The sequence below is a fragment of the Chelmon rostratus genome, chromosome 4, assembly GCF_017976325.1.
Source record: "Chelmon rostratus isolate fCheRos1 chromosome 4, fCheRos1.pri, whole genome shotgun sequence".
Classification (NCBI taxonomy): domain Eukaryota; kingdom Metazoa; phylum Chordata; class Actinopteri; order Chaetodontiformes; family Chaetodontidae; genus Chelmon; species Chelmon rostratus.
The window spans coordinates 18158520-18176203 of record NC_055661.1 but is presented as its reverse complement, the minus strand read 5'-3'; the positions used below and the strand labels follow the sequence as shown (position 1 = coordinate 18176203).

General features: G+C 42.0%; 1 protein-coding gene across 1 annotated transcript; it reads right to left on the bottom strand.

The window, feature by feature from the left end:
* Positions 1-1719: 1719 nt before the first annotated feature.
* sin3b (SIN3 transcription regulator family member B) lies at positions 1720-17111 on the bottom strand. The gene is made up of 19 exons (XM_041935432.1): positions 16628-17111; positions 15320-15426; positions 14898-15051; positions 12712-13077; positions 12152-12307; positions 11789-11917; positions 11527-11616; positions 11226-11344; positions 10627-10840; positions 10219-10335; positions 9772-10010; positions 9156-9339; positions 7433-8306; positions 5367-5536; positions 5102-5275; positions 4462-4554; positions 4246-4340; positions 3206-3404; positions 1720-3045 (listed from the first exon to the last, which is right to left on the bottom strand). Exons 1-19 carry the CDS (start codon positions 16736-16738, stop codon positions 2809-2811), a joined length of 3828 nt encoding a protein of 1275 aa, XP_041791366.1. The 5' UTR covers positions 16739-17111; the 3' UTR covers positions 1720-2808.
* Between the last annotated feature and the right edge of the window lie 573 nt (positions 17112-17684).

Sequence of the window (17684 nt, the reverse complement as noted above, 5' to 3'; positions counted from 1 at the left end):
TGGATGTTCTACTTTGATAAGATACAAAAAAAAAAATAGAATAAATACATCGTGGCTAAATGTGATTTTAAGAGACATAAAGAAAGGAAAATGTCTTAGAGTCTGAACCATCCTCCCCCGAGTCCCTTTTACAGAGTAGTTTGTACATGTCGAGTGTATAACACTGTTCAATGATGGTTTTCCTGATGGTATTTGTATTTCTGTATACACTTTGGTGATCCTGTCATATCTGGGTTTTATAAACCACGATTATTTTTAAAACTCGCTCTGACTCTCGGCTCTTTCTTTTCTCTTTTACTATTAAAACTTTAAGCTGCTCCCACCTTTTCCCAATTGTCCAGCTTGTTGCAGAGTTCAGTTTTAGGTCTCGTGGACGTCTCCGACCTCCATGAGGACGAAAAGCTTTGCTGAGTGAGTATCTATCTTGCTGTGGCTGATGAGGTATTTCTGCTTCCTCTTAAGGAATGTGCTTTTATTAGTTATTTTTTGTGGTTTCATGGTTACTTCTATGTTGTATTGTACTTTAAAGTGTATTCTAACCTTCAGAGGCTGCAAGACATTCACCTCCTTACCTATAAGTAGATGTGCATCCTGGTGGTGAAAAGGGGGCATTGCAGGTCCTGACAGGATTTAGGTTTGACAACTGTGACGAAAAAAAAAAACCCAGTGAACTCGTCCAAAAACACTGGCAGCCATTAGGAATTTGATGCTTTTTTTTTTTCTTCGTTCCCGGAGGGTAAACTGTGTCTGATGCCGTTACGTTCAGTGTGCCAGTAAGGACGAATGAATCATCCTGAAAAGCCTGAAAATCTTGTTTCTTGGCAGAGAGAAAGCAGACACAAAAATCAAAGGAGAACACAGTTAACTCTGACAAATCACCATCAAACAAGCTCTCATAATCCAACATAAATCACAACATTTTTTCCCCTTTTAGAATAAAAACAAGTGTGTCAGTTGAGATTTAAGGACCATTCTTGACCTTGGAACAGCAGCTAAGAAGACAGTCTCACCGCAAGGTCAATTAGTGGCTGTTTTCAGAGGCTTTCAGTCGCATGACATGATCCTCCTCAGCAGATAAATCAATGTAGAAAAAAAGTGGAAATCTGAGGATCTACAACTGTATGACAACTGGGCAACTCTGTGCTGATTATGTGGTATGATCAAGATTTAATGGACTTTGTGGTTGACTGTTTAGTCAGAAAGTGTGTCATGTTTTTACTTGGAATCAAACCCAAAAGCCCTATCCAGTTTGACAATTTTCTCAATCAATTATTCGTTTAATCTATAAAATGTTTGAAAATTGTCTCAGTTCCTTAGAGCTCAAGGTGACGTTCAATTGTCTTGCTTTGCTCAATCAGCAGTCCAAAACCCAAAGATAATCAGTTTACAGTCATTCAAAACAGAGAAATATAACAAATCCTCACATTTGAGGAGCTGGAATCCGCAAATCCCTCAAATTTCTGCCTGAAAAGTCAATTAAATATTTGCTAGATCAATTAACTAATCAATTGAGTTAAGATTTAATTTTGTTGCTGTGTCAGAGAGGTGCTGTCTAAACTTTAGTCATTTTAAAGACTCTAGTTTTACATGCAGCCACTTCATTGACTGTTTTGTTATCAATATATTGAAAAAAATCAATTGATCAGTTCATCAAGTTGCATCCAGAGAGTTTTCTATATTAAACTTCTCAAGCCAACAAACAACCTGTCAGTCAACGTCTAAGAAGGTCACAACTAGGTTGTTTATTTTGTGATAACTGATACAGGATAAATGTTATACATTCTATTTTAACACTGATATTTTGCTTTTATTTTCAATGTCAGTATGCAAAAAAAAGACAATACAAAGTAAACATTTAGTATCATGAATATGATACATAATTTGACTGCTTCATCCATATTAAACCAATTAATTTTAAGGACTCCTTGTTGCCCTGGTGATATCTTGTTTAGCTACAACACAAAAAGGGGAAAAAATACAAAAAAAACAAAAGGCAAACATCAAGAGTTGGCTGACAGCAAACACTGTAAAGAACCACGTGAACTTAAGATGTATCCATCAACTCGTGTAGATGCATATATAAAAATACAGGGTCCCTGTTGTATATATGCACATACAGTAATAATGCAATTACTAGAGTTGTAGAGCCTGTACTGGGCATACAAACAGACAAAATGAAGAGAGCAGGATACACATACATACACACATTTTACCATTATCTCTCCATATAAACACGCATAAACCAACCAACCAACCAACAAACAGAAGGCTCTCTGGCTTTAGAAGCTAAAAACTACACTTGACTTAAAAAAGAAAAAGAAACAGACATTCACATTTCTGAAACAAATTCCATGATCTTATAACTTCTCACCTGATCAACCATCTCTGTCCATCAGTCTTATCAACTTTTAGTGCCAGCAGAGAAGCTAGAATAATGAGGATGATGATGCTCCATTTGTGCCGTTGTGTCCAACTCGTCCCATCAATCGTGCCGAGTTCACTCTCATGGATTACTTCACTGTCTGTGTTGGTCCTTTTTCTCCACATCATCACTCACTGTGCACTCATTCACTGACTCACTGTGCACTGGTGTAAACAGTCCAGAGTCTGCACTGTGTTTCTGCCAGTTTCTTCATCCATGAGTGGAAGTGAATGAGTGAACATGTCGTGGAGGAAGGTGGAGAAGTGGGACTGCAGCTGTTTGTGTCTGTGTTTAGTGTATGAATGTCCTGTACGTCCATGCATTTACCTGTGTGTGTGTGTGTGTGTGTGTGTGTGCGTGCTGTATGTCCATCTCTATGCGGGCCTCTACGGTGAGGCTGGGGCTTTGCTACTGCTGTAATGAACCTGGTATCTGTTCACCGTTTGCCCTTTCACCTCGGTCGAAAGGCAGGTCGTCTTGCAGGGGATCATGTCCTCCTCCTCCTCGCCCATTAGCCAGTTCTGCACTGAGCGTTCGGCCGGGGCCGTGACGTGATTGGCCAGCCAGCCCTGGTGCCACTTGTCAAAGCGTTCGTGCTGGCTCGCTGCCACTCTGTGCTGCGACTGCGGGGGGTGCAAGGAAAACTGTCAGAGCCTCGTCCAGACGGGATTTAACAAGCAGAAAAAGCAAGGTTTGATTATCCCCACGCACATCATCACCCAGATTCCCCACATCACATCTCAGACTCGTACGACACGTCAAGACAGGAAACCAATGACCTACCTTCCTGGCCTTGACCAGCGCTCCTCTGCGGTACATGTAATCCTCAGAGTTCATGACAAACACCATCTTGTGAGTGTTCAGTTTAAATCGACAGTCCAGACTCCCGGCGTTCTCGACACCCAGCTGGCGGTGCCACTCTCTCCTGCAGCGCATCGCCTCCACCTGCCGCACCTGCCAGCGGCGGAAACGACGCAGGTTCCTACAAGAAGAGACACATTCAACACATTTATTAGACCTTAACAGGCTGATTGGATTACTGTCTGGCATGTTCTGAGGACAACTGAAATACTTGTTTGAATGGAAACTTCACTTTTCCAGGCTCATAAGTCAAATTCCAAAATTTTAACAGGATTTTTCCTGGCTCAAAATGAAAAAATGTGGGCAACTAAGCCTCGACATTTTAAACACAGGACAATAACTTTCAATATTGCCATGATCTCGGCCACAACTGCTGACTTTGCCTGTTGGTGATAGTCTGCCTCATCTGATTTGGTATTAAACCTTCTTTTTAATTACAAAGGACCCCCAGTAAATATTGCTAATATTAAATAAGATTCATTTTAACAGACCACTTTGTGTAAATCTCATCTAAAGCAGATGTAGTCACACAACATCAGCACAACATTTTACCCTGAAGGTTATCATATGTAGTAACTGCAGTAAATAACGTAATGAGGAATTTTTGCACACTGTTGGCAAAGTTTGCTGAAAATGTATAATGAAGTAATTCGAAATGTTGCATTTTCAGTAAACCTGGTGCTGACACTGTGCAGACATTCAAACTGTCTTTTGGTGTTGATGTATTGGATGCTCTCTACTGAAAGGTGTCTCAAATATTTTGTCCACTGTGGAAAAACAAGTGGAAAAGCAGTAAGACACCCAAAAAGATCTGCAAGTGCACGGATAGTGTGATCTGAAGCTGATCTGGATGTATTGTGTATACAAGACAGGTGGCTATAAGATTTGTACATGCACAGTGTTAAGTCTACAGTCTCTAAGAAAAAGAAAAATTTAGAGATGATAAGGTTGAACTGTTGTACCTGGGCAGAAATACAGGTTTGAAGAAGTAGCCCTCTGCTTGAGAACACAGACTGGACTCCGTTCCTACAAACTGCTCCATGTAGCTCGACAGGCACTGAGGGACGAGACAGCAAAGGCATTAATATCTGATCCATTGAGATTAATAAATGCTACATCTTTGTGTGTATGTCTGTATCAGTCTGAGTGAAAAACAAACATGTGGCTTGTTTGATTACCTGTACATCTAACGGGTCATCAGCCTGGGCCTCCTCAGTGTCCAGCAGTTCGATGGTCATCGTCACATGACCCTTGTTTTGGATAAACATCACCTGATGGCAAAGAATACACTGAAACGGTGAGTGAACCGACTCAAAGCTGAATAAAAACAAGGTCAAATGACTCAAGAGTTCATATTTTTACAGCAGGGATTCAAGCTGCTGACAGTTACGGCAGCTGATCCGCTTACATGCATTCAATGAATTGAGTGAAATTAAAGAGGCCGTTTTCATCTTGCTGTAGTAGTGTCACTTCCACGTCCAAATTAAGCTCTAGTCATAACATAGAGGGTTAAACTGCAACTAACTACATCCATAGCACATTGAACATCCTCAGATAAATTAAGAAAATTAGTTTTTAAGAAAATGATCAAACAGGAAGCAGCTCTCTGATCATTAGCCTCTAAAAACATTCCATTACAAATAACTATTAGTGATGTGCTTTGCTGTTCTGGCTACATTTAGTGTTGTGAGAAATGTTTATTATGTTCTATAATTACTCAACGAGTGTAATCAGCATATTTCCACTGCGGCAAAAGTTTAGTAGAAAGTTTCACAAATACATAATCCAGTACTACATCCACCAGGACCTCGTGCTCACCTTGAAGCAATTCTCCTCGGCCATGACCCTCTCAGCTTTCCACTGGTAGCTCGTCTCCCAAGCTGCTCTGACACACTGCGAGGACAGGTTTCCCCCTGCTGCCCCCCTCTTTCTCTCAGCCAGGTAAAGATCAACCACCTGCAGGCACACCTCGTCGCTCACAAGGTGCTGCAGCTGCGGCCAAAGAAAGTGTGGATGATTTTAAATGCTGCACGTCTTCATTGTCTGATACTGAGAGCTCAGTGTGACGGTTAGCCCCGCTTACCTGCCGAATGATGTTGTGGATGACCTTGTCAATGGTGAAGCCGATGTAGGCATGGATGGTGAACATCTCTCTCAGTGTGTCTTCATACTGCGTAGAGTCCAGGTTGCCATCCAGCAGGCTGCGCACCATATCCAGGAAGGCTGGGTAGTACTCCTCTAACTCCACCTCACCTGTGGAAGCAAAGGGATGTCACATTTGTTACAACAGCATGTCGTTACAATGTAGTCAAGTCATCTGTGTGGAGGCGAGGGTCAGTGCAGATCTGTATCTGATCGCTAGAATGAATAAAACACTTCAGTTCAAATGCAGTTTCCAACCAAAAGCACTTCAAAAGGGTGGTCAGGGTGAGTGTCATTCATTCAAACAGTTGCCTGATAAGCATTTGTGCTGCTCTGCAGTAGAGCTGCAATGGATCCCGCTTTAGACAGAATACAAATCCATTTTTAAAAAATGTCCTGAATGGCCTTGATACTAATCACATCACCACAGGACTCTAACAACAGATAAAAAAAAAAAAATATCCAGCTCAACAAAGACACAAAGTCATACAAGACTACACTGTGCGAGAGCGACTGTGTGAGCCAGTCCAATTAAAACTAGGGCTGTGAATCACAGGGTAATTCATGGTGCAATGCCCACAATAAGGACGGTATCATGATACAGCGATTCTGCGATACTTGACACATTGCAAGACAATCATCTACGATATATCAGTCAGTCAGGCAAAAAGCAGGAATTACGTATTCACTGCGTTGCGGTGCTGCTCCATGTCCCAGAACAATGGAAGAAATCTGGGTCAAATATTACCTGTGGTTATTTTCTTATGTCTTTGTGTACAAGTGACTAATGGAGACAACAATTATATAAGTTTTTCCAGTACTGAGCAAAAGCGTTGTGGCCTGTTAAACAGACTGCAACGTAATCCCTCGAGACATTTGCGCACCATCACTATACGTTCACTACAATTGTTTGTTTCTGCCACTGACAGGCTCAGAGTGTTATTTTAAGTGTCTGACAACATTATGGAAAACATCCCTACAGAGAAAGGCCCTTTTTTAAGAGTAAGATCCCTTTTTGTTTAGTCAGAAACAGCTGCTATATCGCTCTTGCCAAAGCCACCAGACTCCATTTACAGAAGCAGTCATTTTAACATCATAAAACACACTTCATTCAAACTTGACAGAAACAAAATAAAACTCGCCAAAATCTTCTTAGTTCGTCTTTCCACTGTTCCAAAAATCACCACCAAGTCCAGCTTTGGCTGAAATAAACCCTCAATTCACCAAGCAAGATGTGAAAATATCAGGAGAGGAGCAAGAGGGAGGGTGGACATCAGAGGAGCAGCAAGGGAAAACAGCGTTTAGAGCCAGAATATAGACACATTAATTTCATCATGACCACATAGATTTAAATATGTCAGACTGCGACAGATTTTGCTGGTGTGTATATATATGTATCAGTACCAAAGAATTTGACAACTGAGATGAAACAATGTACAATAACTGCATAGAGTCTTCTCTTAACACACACTGACTGCAACTTGTCTGGTAAATCAAATCAGCAGCTGAATCTGTTTAGAGCTCCTGCATGTTTCAATAAAAATATTGATATCTGGTGCCGGTGTATTGATAATGTATCGCAAGGGGAAGTAATACGTTATATTCCTGTATCAATGTTTCGTCTCACCCCGAATAAAAATTAACTAAACAGTTTTAATCATTTAGTTTCTTTTTCCTCTAACGCCTCTTTCCAATGTTGGCAAGGCAAAGAGTTACTTTCTTATGTAGTATGAGTGCCTGAACACCATGAATCAGCATCACATCAAAAACAGTTTGACTTTAATCAACTTTCTGATTCAGTACCCATTAATTAAAGTAATTAATTAATCTCCGTGATGAGGCAAAATGAACATTACAGCTCTACATCATAGTTCAGGGATCTAAAAACAAAGCAAACTCCTACACACAGATGTTGAGTCAGATTTGACGGCTGGTTGAACAAACTCAAATTAATACTTTAACTGGACCGTTGTAGGTTTTGCAGAACCAACCAGCAGCTGAACTTACTGGGCTGTTTGAGGCGGAGCTCCATGGCGAGGTCACATGCTTTTTCTCTCCTTCCTTCCGCCATTAGCAGCCTCTCCCTGCTCTGCTCAGCTCGGTGCTCCAGCAGCTGACGCTCTGCCTGTCGGTAGACCCGCAGCAGCCGCGAACACAGGGTCTGGTGCAGCCGCAGGAAGAAATACCAGTTGTTGTTGACGAAGAAAAGGTTGTAGACACCGTCCAGGTCCTTCTGGTGCTCTGCTTCAGGGTCACGCAGGTCCACCTTCTCGCCGGCTGCACCTGAACCCGTCTCCATAGGTGTAGATCCAGGAGTGGATGAGGCAGTTCCTGCAGGCTGGCTCATGCTACTGGAGGTTGTGGAGGCCTCCGTGTCCGCAGGTTGGGATGGGCTGCAGCGCCTCCGCCTGGACTCCCCGTTGAGCTGCTGCTGGGGTTGGGACTGGGCCTGGGACTGTGATTGCGCAGGTTGGGGTTGAGACTGAATACCTGTGGCTGCGGCTGCTCCTGATGCATTATTAGAATTACCATTTCCTCCTCCTCCTGTTGCTGCTGACGATCCACCTCCTCCTCCCCTCTCTGCCCCCTCCTCAGGCTCAGCCTCCTCATCTGTCCAGTCTTCAGTATCACTGAGCTCGCCGCGGCGGGAGAAGAACAGGTCCGGGACAAAGTGCTGGATGATGCGCTTGATGTGGTCCTTGTCATCTTTGTGGATGGTGGGCTGACGTTTCACGTGGTAAATGATGAGCGAGGCAGCGTCCTCCAGGATCTGTTTGTCCTCATATGTAAACACCATGTGAGGCTCGCTGGTGGTGGCTGAACCGGAGCCGTTGCGGCTCTGCTGGCCAACTCCACCCTCTTCAGTGCTCTGCTCCTGACGCTGAGATACACAGAAAACACAGAGATTAGTGTAGGCAACGCAAGGACACACTGTGACAAATCATGGGTTCTAATAGGTTTCATTGATCTCAGAAGAATTTATACTCCTATGTAAAATTTAAGGGAAAGAAATTATTAATTTTGTCTGTTGCAGCTACAAAGTTTTCCTCCAATAGCAGCACTACACAAACAATGAAATGAAAACATACAAGGAAATGACAAAACAATATCAACTTGAGGTCTTTTTACTTTTTTGTTGCTCTGGAGCTTTTTGACCATGTCACATGATCCTCATCAGCAGACTGAACTGTAGATATTCAACCTTTCGATTATTCTTATCAACTCTCGTGCTTGAGTAATTAACTGTTAGGTCCAACATTAACGTCACAACGGATGACAAACCCTAGAGATACTGGGAATTCTGGAAAGTTTGACCGTCCACAATTTCATGGCAAAAGAGGCAACTCAATGTTCTGATGCAGACGTTAGATAAAGGCCCTGGAGCTGAGATTGTTTCATCAATGTCGAGAACAAACTGTCAAGCTCAACTATACAGGAAAACCAGAAAATAAGATAAAGGGCTAATTTTCTCAAATGAAGACCTGGTATCAACTCACACAATCATCACACATCAATAACCACTAGAATGAGGTATTTCTTAGAATGCTTTCATTTCTTTTGTTTGTTGGGGTACAGCATCATAATCACTTGTATTGTGTTCAAGCTCCAATACTCTACGACTGAGTGCAAGAATGCTACAGAAATGTAACAGCAAATCTCAAAACCCACTCATCCATTCGCATTGTGAAAGTTCTGGTGTTAGTATGGCAGACAGGAGGAAAGTTTTTACCTCATCATAGACGCTCTCAATCTCATTGAGAAGACTCTTGGACCGCAGGGCCTTCATGTCATTCTGTTTGAAGTTGACTCCTTGGTGGTCGAGGGACTTCAGATAAGCCTTCTCATACTGTTCCCTCCAGATCTTATTGAAACCCTGTTGGGCCTCTCGCCACTCCTCCTCCTTGGCTTTCAACCTGTAGTGGAGGGCACACCTTAAATGTAGACACTTCACAAAACAAACCACGTATATAAATACGCTAACATGTCATGAATTTTCTTGGCAGTTTGATTGTAAGGCAATGCAAGCACGTGTAAAACACATATTTCCAGGTGTGTACATGCACCTGGAAATATGCTTCTACACTGAATATACAAGCACTCTTTTTTTAAAACACAGCTGTTGCTGGTATGGTTCAGCACGTATGAAGGTCACTGCCCGATACAAGAATCTTACTTGTACTGTCAGCAAATCAACATTTCTATCAGATTGTCACGTTAAATTTCCCTGCTGGTAATTAAATTAGCAAAGCATGAACATCAAGATCTTAAACACAATTCAGCCACTGAACTTCCTCCATTAAAAGCTTTACCAATGAAGACACCTGAAATGAAAAGACAGTCCTGACCTCTTGAGCACCACAGGCACAGCGGTAGCAGGACTCCTCTTCAGTCCCTCAATGATCTCAGGGGCTTTGTCACCATAGATACGATACACAGCACGGCGTTGGATGACCTCAGAGGTGCCACCCAGGCAGTCGTCTAATCTGAAACGGTCCTGGTCCTCGGGTGAAAGACGGGAGAGTTTCTTCTGGACACTCTCTAGCACCCTGATGGTGGCCAGGTTTGTCTCCAGAACCACATCCAACTATGAGTGGACAGTTACAGACATGGAGCTTTAGAAGACAGACATCAGCTATTTCATAGTACCAAGTGCTGACCAGTTAAAGCTTATTATTGCTTTCACAAGAGCAGCAATACAAAAACATAAAAACATATATAGAGTAAGTTGTGATGTTTGTACAAACTGCCTGGCTCTACAAGAGGTGTAAACAGAATGGTTAGGATGTGCAAACCTCAAATCTTTCATCCTCGCAGCGATGCAGCTGTTCCTCATAGGGAGTCTTCTTTGAGCTGACGAAGGTGGAGTCCTCTGACCAAGAGGGGAATGACACCCAGGTGTCGTTCAACACCTAGAGACATTCAGAAACAAAAGTAACAAAGCTAATCATCATCAATGGGAAACAGTTTCTGCATGAATATCTTTGATGTTCTTTACTACAATTTAAGCTAGACAAAAAGAACAAGAAGAAGACTGCTGGCATGTTAATATGGATGCAAACACAGCTTGCTTCAAACTTTAAAGAAACATGTACTTTGCAAATGTTTTATAAGGAAACTTTGCAAGGAAACTAGACAAGGCACCTTGTGGGCACGATGCACTGATCTAATGACAACTCTTCAGGAAAATGGAAGTAGTGTACCTCCTTGCATAGGGCAGTGCGTCCGCTGCATTTAGGCTGCTGGTAGGTCTTGGGCAGTGCTCTGTAGCTGGACCCCAGACGCTTGCAGGAGGCATAATCCACCTCTCGGCCCCCTCCCCCCTCCATGTAGCGATCCGACAGCCCTGACACAGCATGAGAGAGCTCTTTGTCCCCCAGAAATGACTTGAACTGTGTGTACAGTTCAGGAAACTTCCTGGAAGGAGAGATGGATGAAATCAAGAATGACAGATGAATCAGGAGGAGAGCAGATGACCAAAAAAACATGTGTTATCCATCAGACTAATCCAGCCTATGAGAATGTGAACATTGCATTATGTTCCATACATAAAAGTCATATCAGTAGCATTTGCATAGACATTTAAACAGTCTTCAATCGTCCTGAAAGCCTTTTATAAATGGCAACATTTTTAACAGCTGTTGCCCTTTGTGTCTTTTCTACAAGACCAGACATTACTGTCTACACCTTCTGTCAGCGCCCTGCAGCTACTATATCCACATTCATCCACCCATCCATGTCTCTGATTCCATCCAGCCATTTCACACATTTATTCAGTTCAATCATCTCTCTCTCCACTCACCCCAGGAAAGGAGTGACTAGTTGTAGCAGCTCCGCTCCCGAAACTACTTCCTGGTTAAACAAGGCGATGCAGCGCAGGAAGTTCTCATACACTTCCTGGCTTTTAAACAGGCGACGAACCTAATGGTATAAGGGTTGACAAGGAAAGATCAACTGCATTATCAAAAAGACATTCAAACACATAATAACAAAGACAGCAATATAGAAAATAGAGAAAAAGAAAGGAAGCACAGTAGCAGTGGGTCAAATAAACAGCATGAACCAGGGAAGAAGGAAATCCAACATGGAAAATGATGCCTCACCTTATCAAAGAAGGAGAACTCTCTTAAGACTCCATGTTTGCCAACTGAGGCAAAGGACTGATCTTTGGTACAGGAATACTTCATTTTTTTCTAATCATAAAAAAAGAAAATAATGCTTAATGATCTGTACTGTTAAAAAGTTTAGAGTTATTGTAGTTGGAACTTTTGAATTGTTGCTTCAGGAATGATGCAACGAGATCAAGGACATGTATACATACACTGGCGCATTGCCTGAGGCAGTTATTCTAAATTGAGAATTTACCTTGAGCAGTGGGGACATGTGCTGCAGTAGGATGGGCCTGGGCCTCTTTTTGTTCTGTTTGGTTATCGTGTCCTCTTCCTCCGGCCTTTTCAGCGTGTCTTTCCCTCCTGTCAGTGAGCTCCCTGTGAACTACAGGAGAGGAGGAACACGGGAAAAGTGTTACAAAGTGTCAGAGAAGAGTTAAAAGGGTATTTTCCCTTGAAAAATGTCTCAAACTTGATGAATAGTTGCCAATTAAGAATCTTTCAATCGACTAACTGATTAATCTACGAAATCATTTCAGCGTTGCTTGGGATTTGCACTTTCAACTACTGTATTCAATATACGAGAGTAACATTTGTGAGCAGTTGCTGCTTTACTGACCAATGATCTCTTAGCATCAGGTAAGAATTGTCCAAACTCGGCCAGCAGGTCTTCTTGCCCCTTGAAAAGACTGGCAACTTTAGAAAACACCTCATCTTCTGTCATCCCACTGCTGCCTCGGCTGCCTCGACTCTCCTTCACTTCCAGTTGCTCCTTCTGAGGGGTGATAGGGGAGAGAATGGTGATCAGAGGGGGAGGAATCAAACTTAAGTCTAAGAAAGGAGAGCCAGGCTGAAATTGCAGGAGACACAAGCACCATCGCTGTCCTCCAAAGAACAAACGGCTGTGGAAATCAGATACTGGACAATAACATTTTAACTATGGCCTTTATTTATTTGTTGAATTTAAAATGCCATTTAGAAAGGACTCTAATTCTCAATAGAATACCAATGTTGTGAGACCTCTGCTTTGCTAAAAACATTACAAGAACAGTCAAAATCTTTGATGTTGAACAGAAGCAATGTAAGAAAAACTACAACCCAGTAACTGAAAAACCCTACATTGCATACTGTCTATTATAATATGCAACTTAAATTGACAGATTTTTATCTCTACAGTACCTGATACGTGTGAAGAATCTCTAGGAAGGCTCTGTAGATTTCTGGGTGGTCCAGGAAACGGTTTTTGATCTTGTTTACGTAGCTGATGGCACTGTCAAACTCTACGGGGCTCGTCTCTGAGGCAGGTGGGGATACAGAGGAGGTGGTCGCCTGATTCTGGCTCTCTCTGCTAGCCAGGGGAAGAGAAAGCCTGCTGGGAGGCTCTGGAGGTCCTGCTGGGGTTGAGGAGGATGGAGGCTCTGATGAGGCCGCTTTGACTTCAGTGGTCTGGGCAGGTCCAGCTTCAATTTGGGTGGCAGAGGCACTACCTGAGGTCGTGGTCACTACAGAGGTGGTGAGACTCTTCCCCTGGTGGCCTGGGGATACCTGGACAGATAAAGAGGATAGGAAGATTTAAAAACATTAACCCTAATGGTCTTGGAGGCCATGTTCAAAGTTACTCCCTTGTTCAATCATTCACTACTTCCTGTATAACAGACTCTATAATGAGCAGTACATTGTGATTTCTGGCACTTTAAATTCATCATGATTTTGCATCTTCACTGACACAAGTAATTTTCTTATCTCTCCTAAAATTCTACTAAGCCATTCAGTCAAATTCTTTGAGGGGGAACAGGATGGAAATAAAAGAAAAACTACAACTTTCAGTAATAAAAAGAAAAACCAAAAAACCCTACCATCTATAAAATGTGGTGCATTGCATTGTGGTATTTTTCAAGGGAGCATACCGTATAGTGTATAAATATCACACTAAGAAATTGGACACTGACATAAAATGTCAGATGGTAAATATAGTGTACTATATAGTAAACAGATGGTGATTTCAGACACAGCAAGTGTTTCTGTTAACTTTCCAATTAAGGAGCTGAAGATGACATTTTAATGACAGAATGTGAATGGAAAATCAATACGAAAGGTATGGCTTCTTCGATACAAAAACCTATGTACATCCGAACCATATTCAGTAACAAATTCTAAAATCAATACGGCTGTCAAACACAAGTTTAATGCAGATCTCAAGTAATGCTCTGCATGTATGACACACACTTCCCCTGGTCCTCAGGTGGCCCAATCACATTCAAGCTGTCTACTTTCCAAAGAAGAAAATATCTCACAAACATAATTTGCATTTGGTTCTTGTACACAAAATCCAAAGAATGTATTTTCTTAGAGGAACGTTTTTAGGCAGCAAAGGTATATTAAAATCCTTTGTTTAGTCTGGCACGTTGGTTTGCCTAAAAGTTACTGAGGAACATTATTTTCTCTGACTATTTTAACATCGTCAGGAACACCTTAAAAGTCCCCTGGACTTACTGCATGTGAAACTGACAAACCTCAAACTGGTCTGTGCATCCTTTATGATTTGTTTTTTGCAAGTCAAAACTGAAAACATTTATATTTGTATATGCATAAAAAAAAATCAAATCACGCCACAAGTGAATTGAAACTGAATCTGAGATTAAGCAAATCACATCAGACCAGACCAGACCAAACTCTGTTCACCACAATACTCCAAACTTGTTCTGTAGCTTTTTTTCTATCAAATTGTTGTAAACAATTTCTAAATATGTATCAAATTGTCTTAAAGAGATACCCACCGATTGCTGTACGTTTTTATACACATTTCATACACTCAGCTGCCAGTTTACTAGGTACAGCTTGCTTAAACTAATGCAGTCTAATATAACAGTCCTGCAATAAATCCTGTCCTTGTGAAGTTATAATGTTCAGTTTTTGTTGGAAGCGCTTTAAATAGGCATTGATTCAACTTCATAATCATTAGTTTAAGCAGAGTGTACCTAATAAACTAGCAGCTGAATGTATATGTGTATTTCTGCATGGCATATCTGGGAATTTAAAACCAAATGTAGAAGTTTCTCCAAAGGACAGGCAATCCTCTAGTGGTTAAAAAGAAATAAGAAAAAATATTCACCTCATGTCTTGATTATTTCTGACAAATCTCATCAGTGCGGTTTTTTGTTTGTTTGTTTGTTTTTTAAGTCAGAGCACCCAACTGAAAGCTGATTCCCCTTAGGAATTTAAAAGTTCTGTCGGCTTAAACAGGAAGTACCTTTCAGCACATCATGAGTTTGTAATGACCCACCTGCTTATCATTTCATAGGTTTGAAAATAAATGAAAGCACCAGCTTTGAGAATCGACTTCAGCTGTGAGGAGAGCATCTCACCTGTGCGGAGAACGGAGACTGGAGGGTAGCTACCCCATTCTTGGGGACCTCTATCCGATACCCCGGTGGTAGGAAGGCATTGAAGCCCAAGACTAGGTCTGGGTGTCCATGGAAGAGTTGTGACACGCGGTTTATCACCCCCGGTGTGTCGATGCTATTGAAGAGAACAGTTAGACGGAGACATATTAGTGGTGTGGATAACAAGTGACATGAAGACAACCAACTCCTAATCAAAAAGAGAATACAAACAGCTGCATAATTACAGTAGCATCGGCAATTTCTTACTTATTGACAAAATGCCTTAAAATGTGCAACTTCATTAAAGCCCACACACGAGCGACACCACACAGTATCTTGAGAGTCTGCATTAACAATCATCTCATCAAAAAATACTAGAACTAAGTTACTTCTTGCATAAATACCTCTGCGACTTGAACTCTTTCATGATGTCCAGGAACTTGTTGTATATGCCAGGATCACCTGCAAAACGAATTTTGACTTGGTCCAGATATGACAAGGCATCTTCGACCTAAGCAGAGAGAGAAAAGAAAAACCAAAATCATCAATGCAGCACAAAGCACCTGGACCTGTGGAGAAGCTTTTTGGCAAACATCCCGTTGTGCTGTTGACGAAGAAGAATGTTACAGAGATGTAAACCCAGCTCTCAATAAACTTCATGTTTAACAGGACAATAGCTCGTCTATACATAAATGCTACCCTGTGTCTCATTTATAATTGTATTAGCAAGCACTACCATCAAACATCAAGTGGTGCCACAGATAAACATATATATATATGTAAATATATATAGCAGGATTTCCTCCATATTAGATGGGGCATATTTGGCCATGAAGTTACACAAATAGGTAATGTTTGCTTTCTTCATTGACAACTGAACTGCCATATCAACAAATGCACTAGTTAGCAGTGCGAGCCGTACAAGTAACCGCTAAATAAATAAATAAATGGGCGAACACAAGGAACACCAAACAGCTTTTGTTCACTGGACCTCGGCTCTCTTTATTCACAACATCCCAGCTAGGTAGGATTACGATAGAATATGTGTTCAAACAAAGCGTTGTCACAAACAGTCCACATCTAAAGAGGCTTGTTCTAGCTAACGTTAGCCAACAGCCAGTCAACTGACGATAATAACTCCACGAACACTTACAACACCTTCCCACATACACATTTATACAATACGTTTAGTCACAGCTGGGCTCTGGCCAACAGTGTCGTGTTGGCAAAAACGGCATGATAATATTCAAACACTGCGATAACAAAGAAATGTGTAATGAAGCTGCTAATCAACTGAAATAGCCGTTCCTGGCTAGCCTGGCTGACGTCCTCCACTTTGTTCAGGGTGGCTGAAAAAACGAACAAGGAGGAACTTCCCACAACCGAGGTCTGAGTTAACGTTTGCTCACAGTAGCTGTTACTGACATCCTAAATAAGAAACTACCACTAACTGTGCCACTCGACTGTCACTCAGACGGTCATTAATGAAATGCGGCTTCCACATCTAACCTTAAATGTCAATGTTCGGCTGTTTAGCAATGAATTACTTTTAATAGGCCAGCGAGCTAACTGACGTTAGCCAGCCGATCCTTTCACTACTCTCGACGTTAGGGGAGAAAGAGAAAAGGCTCAAATCCAATGCAATGATCCGACGAACAAAATGGTTCTGACTCTGAGGGACTTTTCCCTTGTCGTGCCCGTTGTCTTCTTACCTTCAGCTTCTGGAAGTGCTGCTGCTGCACTTGCTTTTGTGTTATAACGTAAGGCTTGTCTTGAATTTGGTTTATCTGCTTCGCCGTGCTGTGTGCCTGAATCTTCGCCATTATCCCGGCGACAGGAGGCTTGAGAGCCACTACCACAACTTGAGAGGGAAGCTTCGGTGTTACCTCCAGTTGTTGGCTAGCCGACAAACCTTCCTCTCGGTCGGGAAGCCAGCCTGCCAGCAAGCAACCCTACTTTGCCTAGCTGGACAGTCTCGGCACAGCGCAAACGGACGGAAAATCCAGTAGAGTGGAGGGTGATGACAGACAAGCTGCTACTCGCCGCGACTTTGACTAAACATCACCATCGAATTAAACAAGCTCAGGCAAGAAGCGTCGGGAAATAAGCTAAGGGACAATGGTTGCCGTTTATCGTATTAAAATAACTATCGACTGTCTCTTTAAATTCGGCGGCAGCGGTCTATCTTGGCGTCCGGAAGCCAGAGTAGGAGTGAAAAACTGAGAAAAAAAAAGATGAGTGAAAAATTGAACTGCGCAGCCGCAACGATGGGAGGAGCTGACTTCACAAGAATCAGATTGCTCCACTCCCCCTTCACTGCTACAAAGAAACAATGTTACTCCACGCAAAACGATAGCTTCATAGTTCACACTGTGCCCGCAAGTACATGATCGACGATGGAATGGCTCCTGCGTGAGACAGATCAATACTGGGCTTAATGTTAGATATCTGCAGCTCATTCAGTGGTCATGTGGGCAAAATGCAGCACTGATTCAGCTACATCAATACAAGAGCAAGAGGCAGTTTCTAACAACTTTATTGTATTTTTGAATGCAAGACAGGAACAAAATGGATTTCAAATGATTTTATTAGCAACTGACTTTTGAATGCTAAAACATCAAGAGGAGTAATGAGCACGAAAAATATAAAAATGAACAGTTAGATTTACTTATATCGATTTGTGCAGTTTATAACTCCTGCAGCGTGGTCATTCTGCCACTGAAAGGTGCTGTAAGGGATCTCCTTTATATTTTTAAACTACGAGGCGTC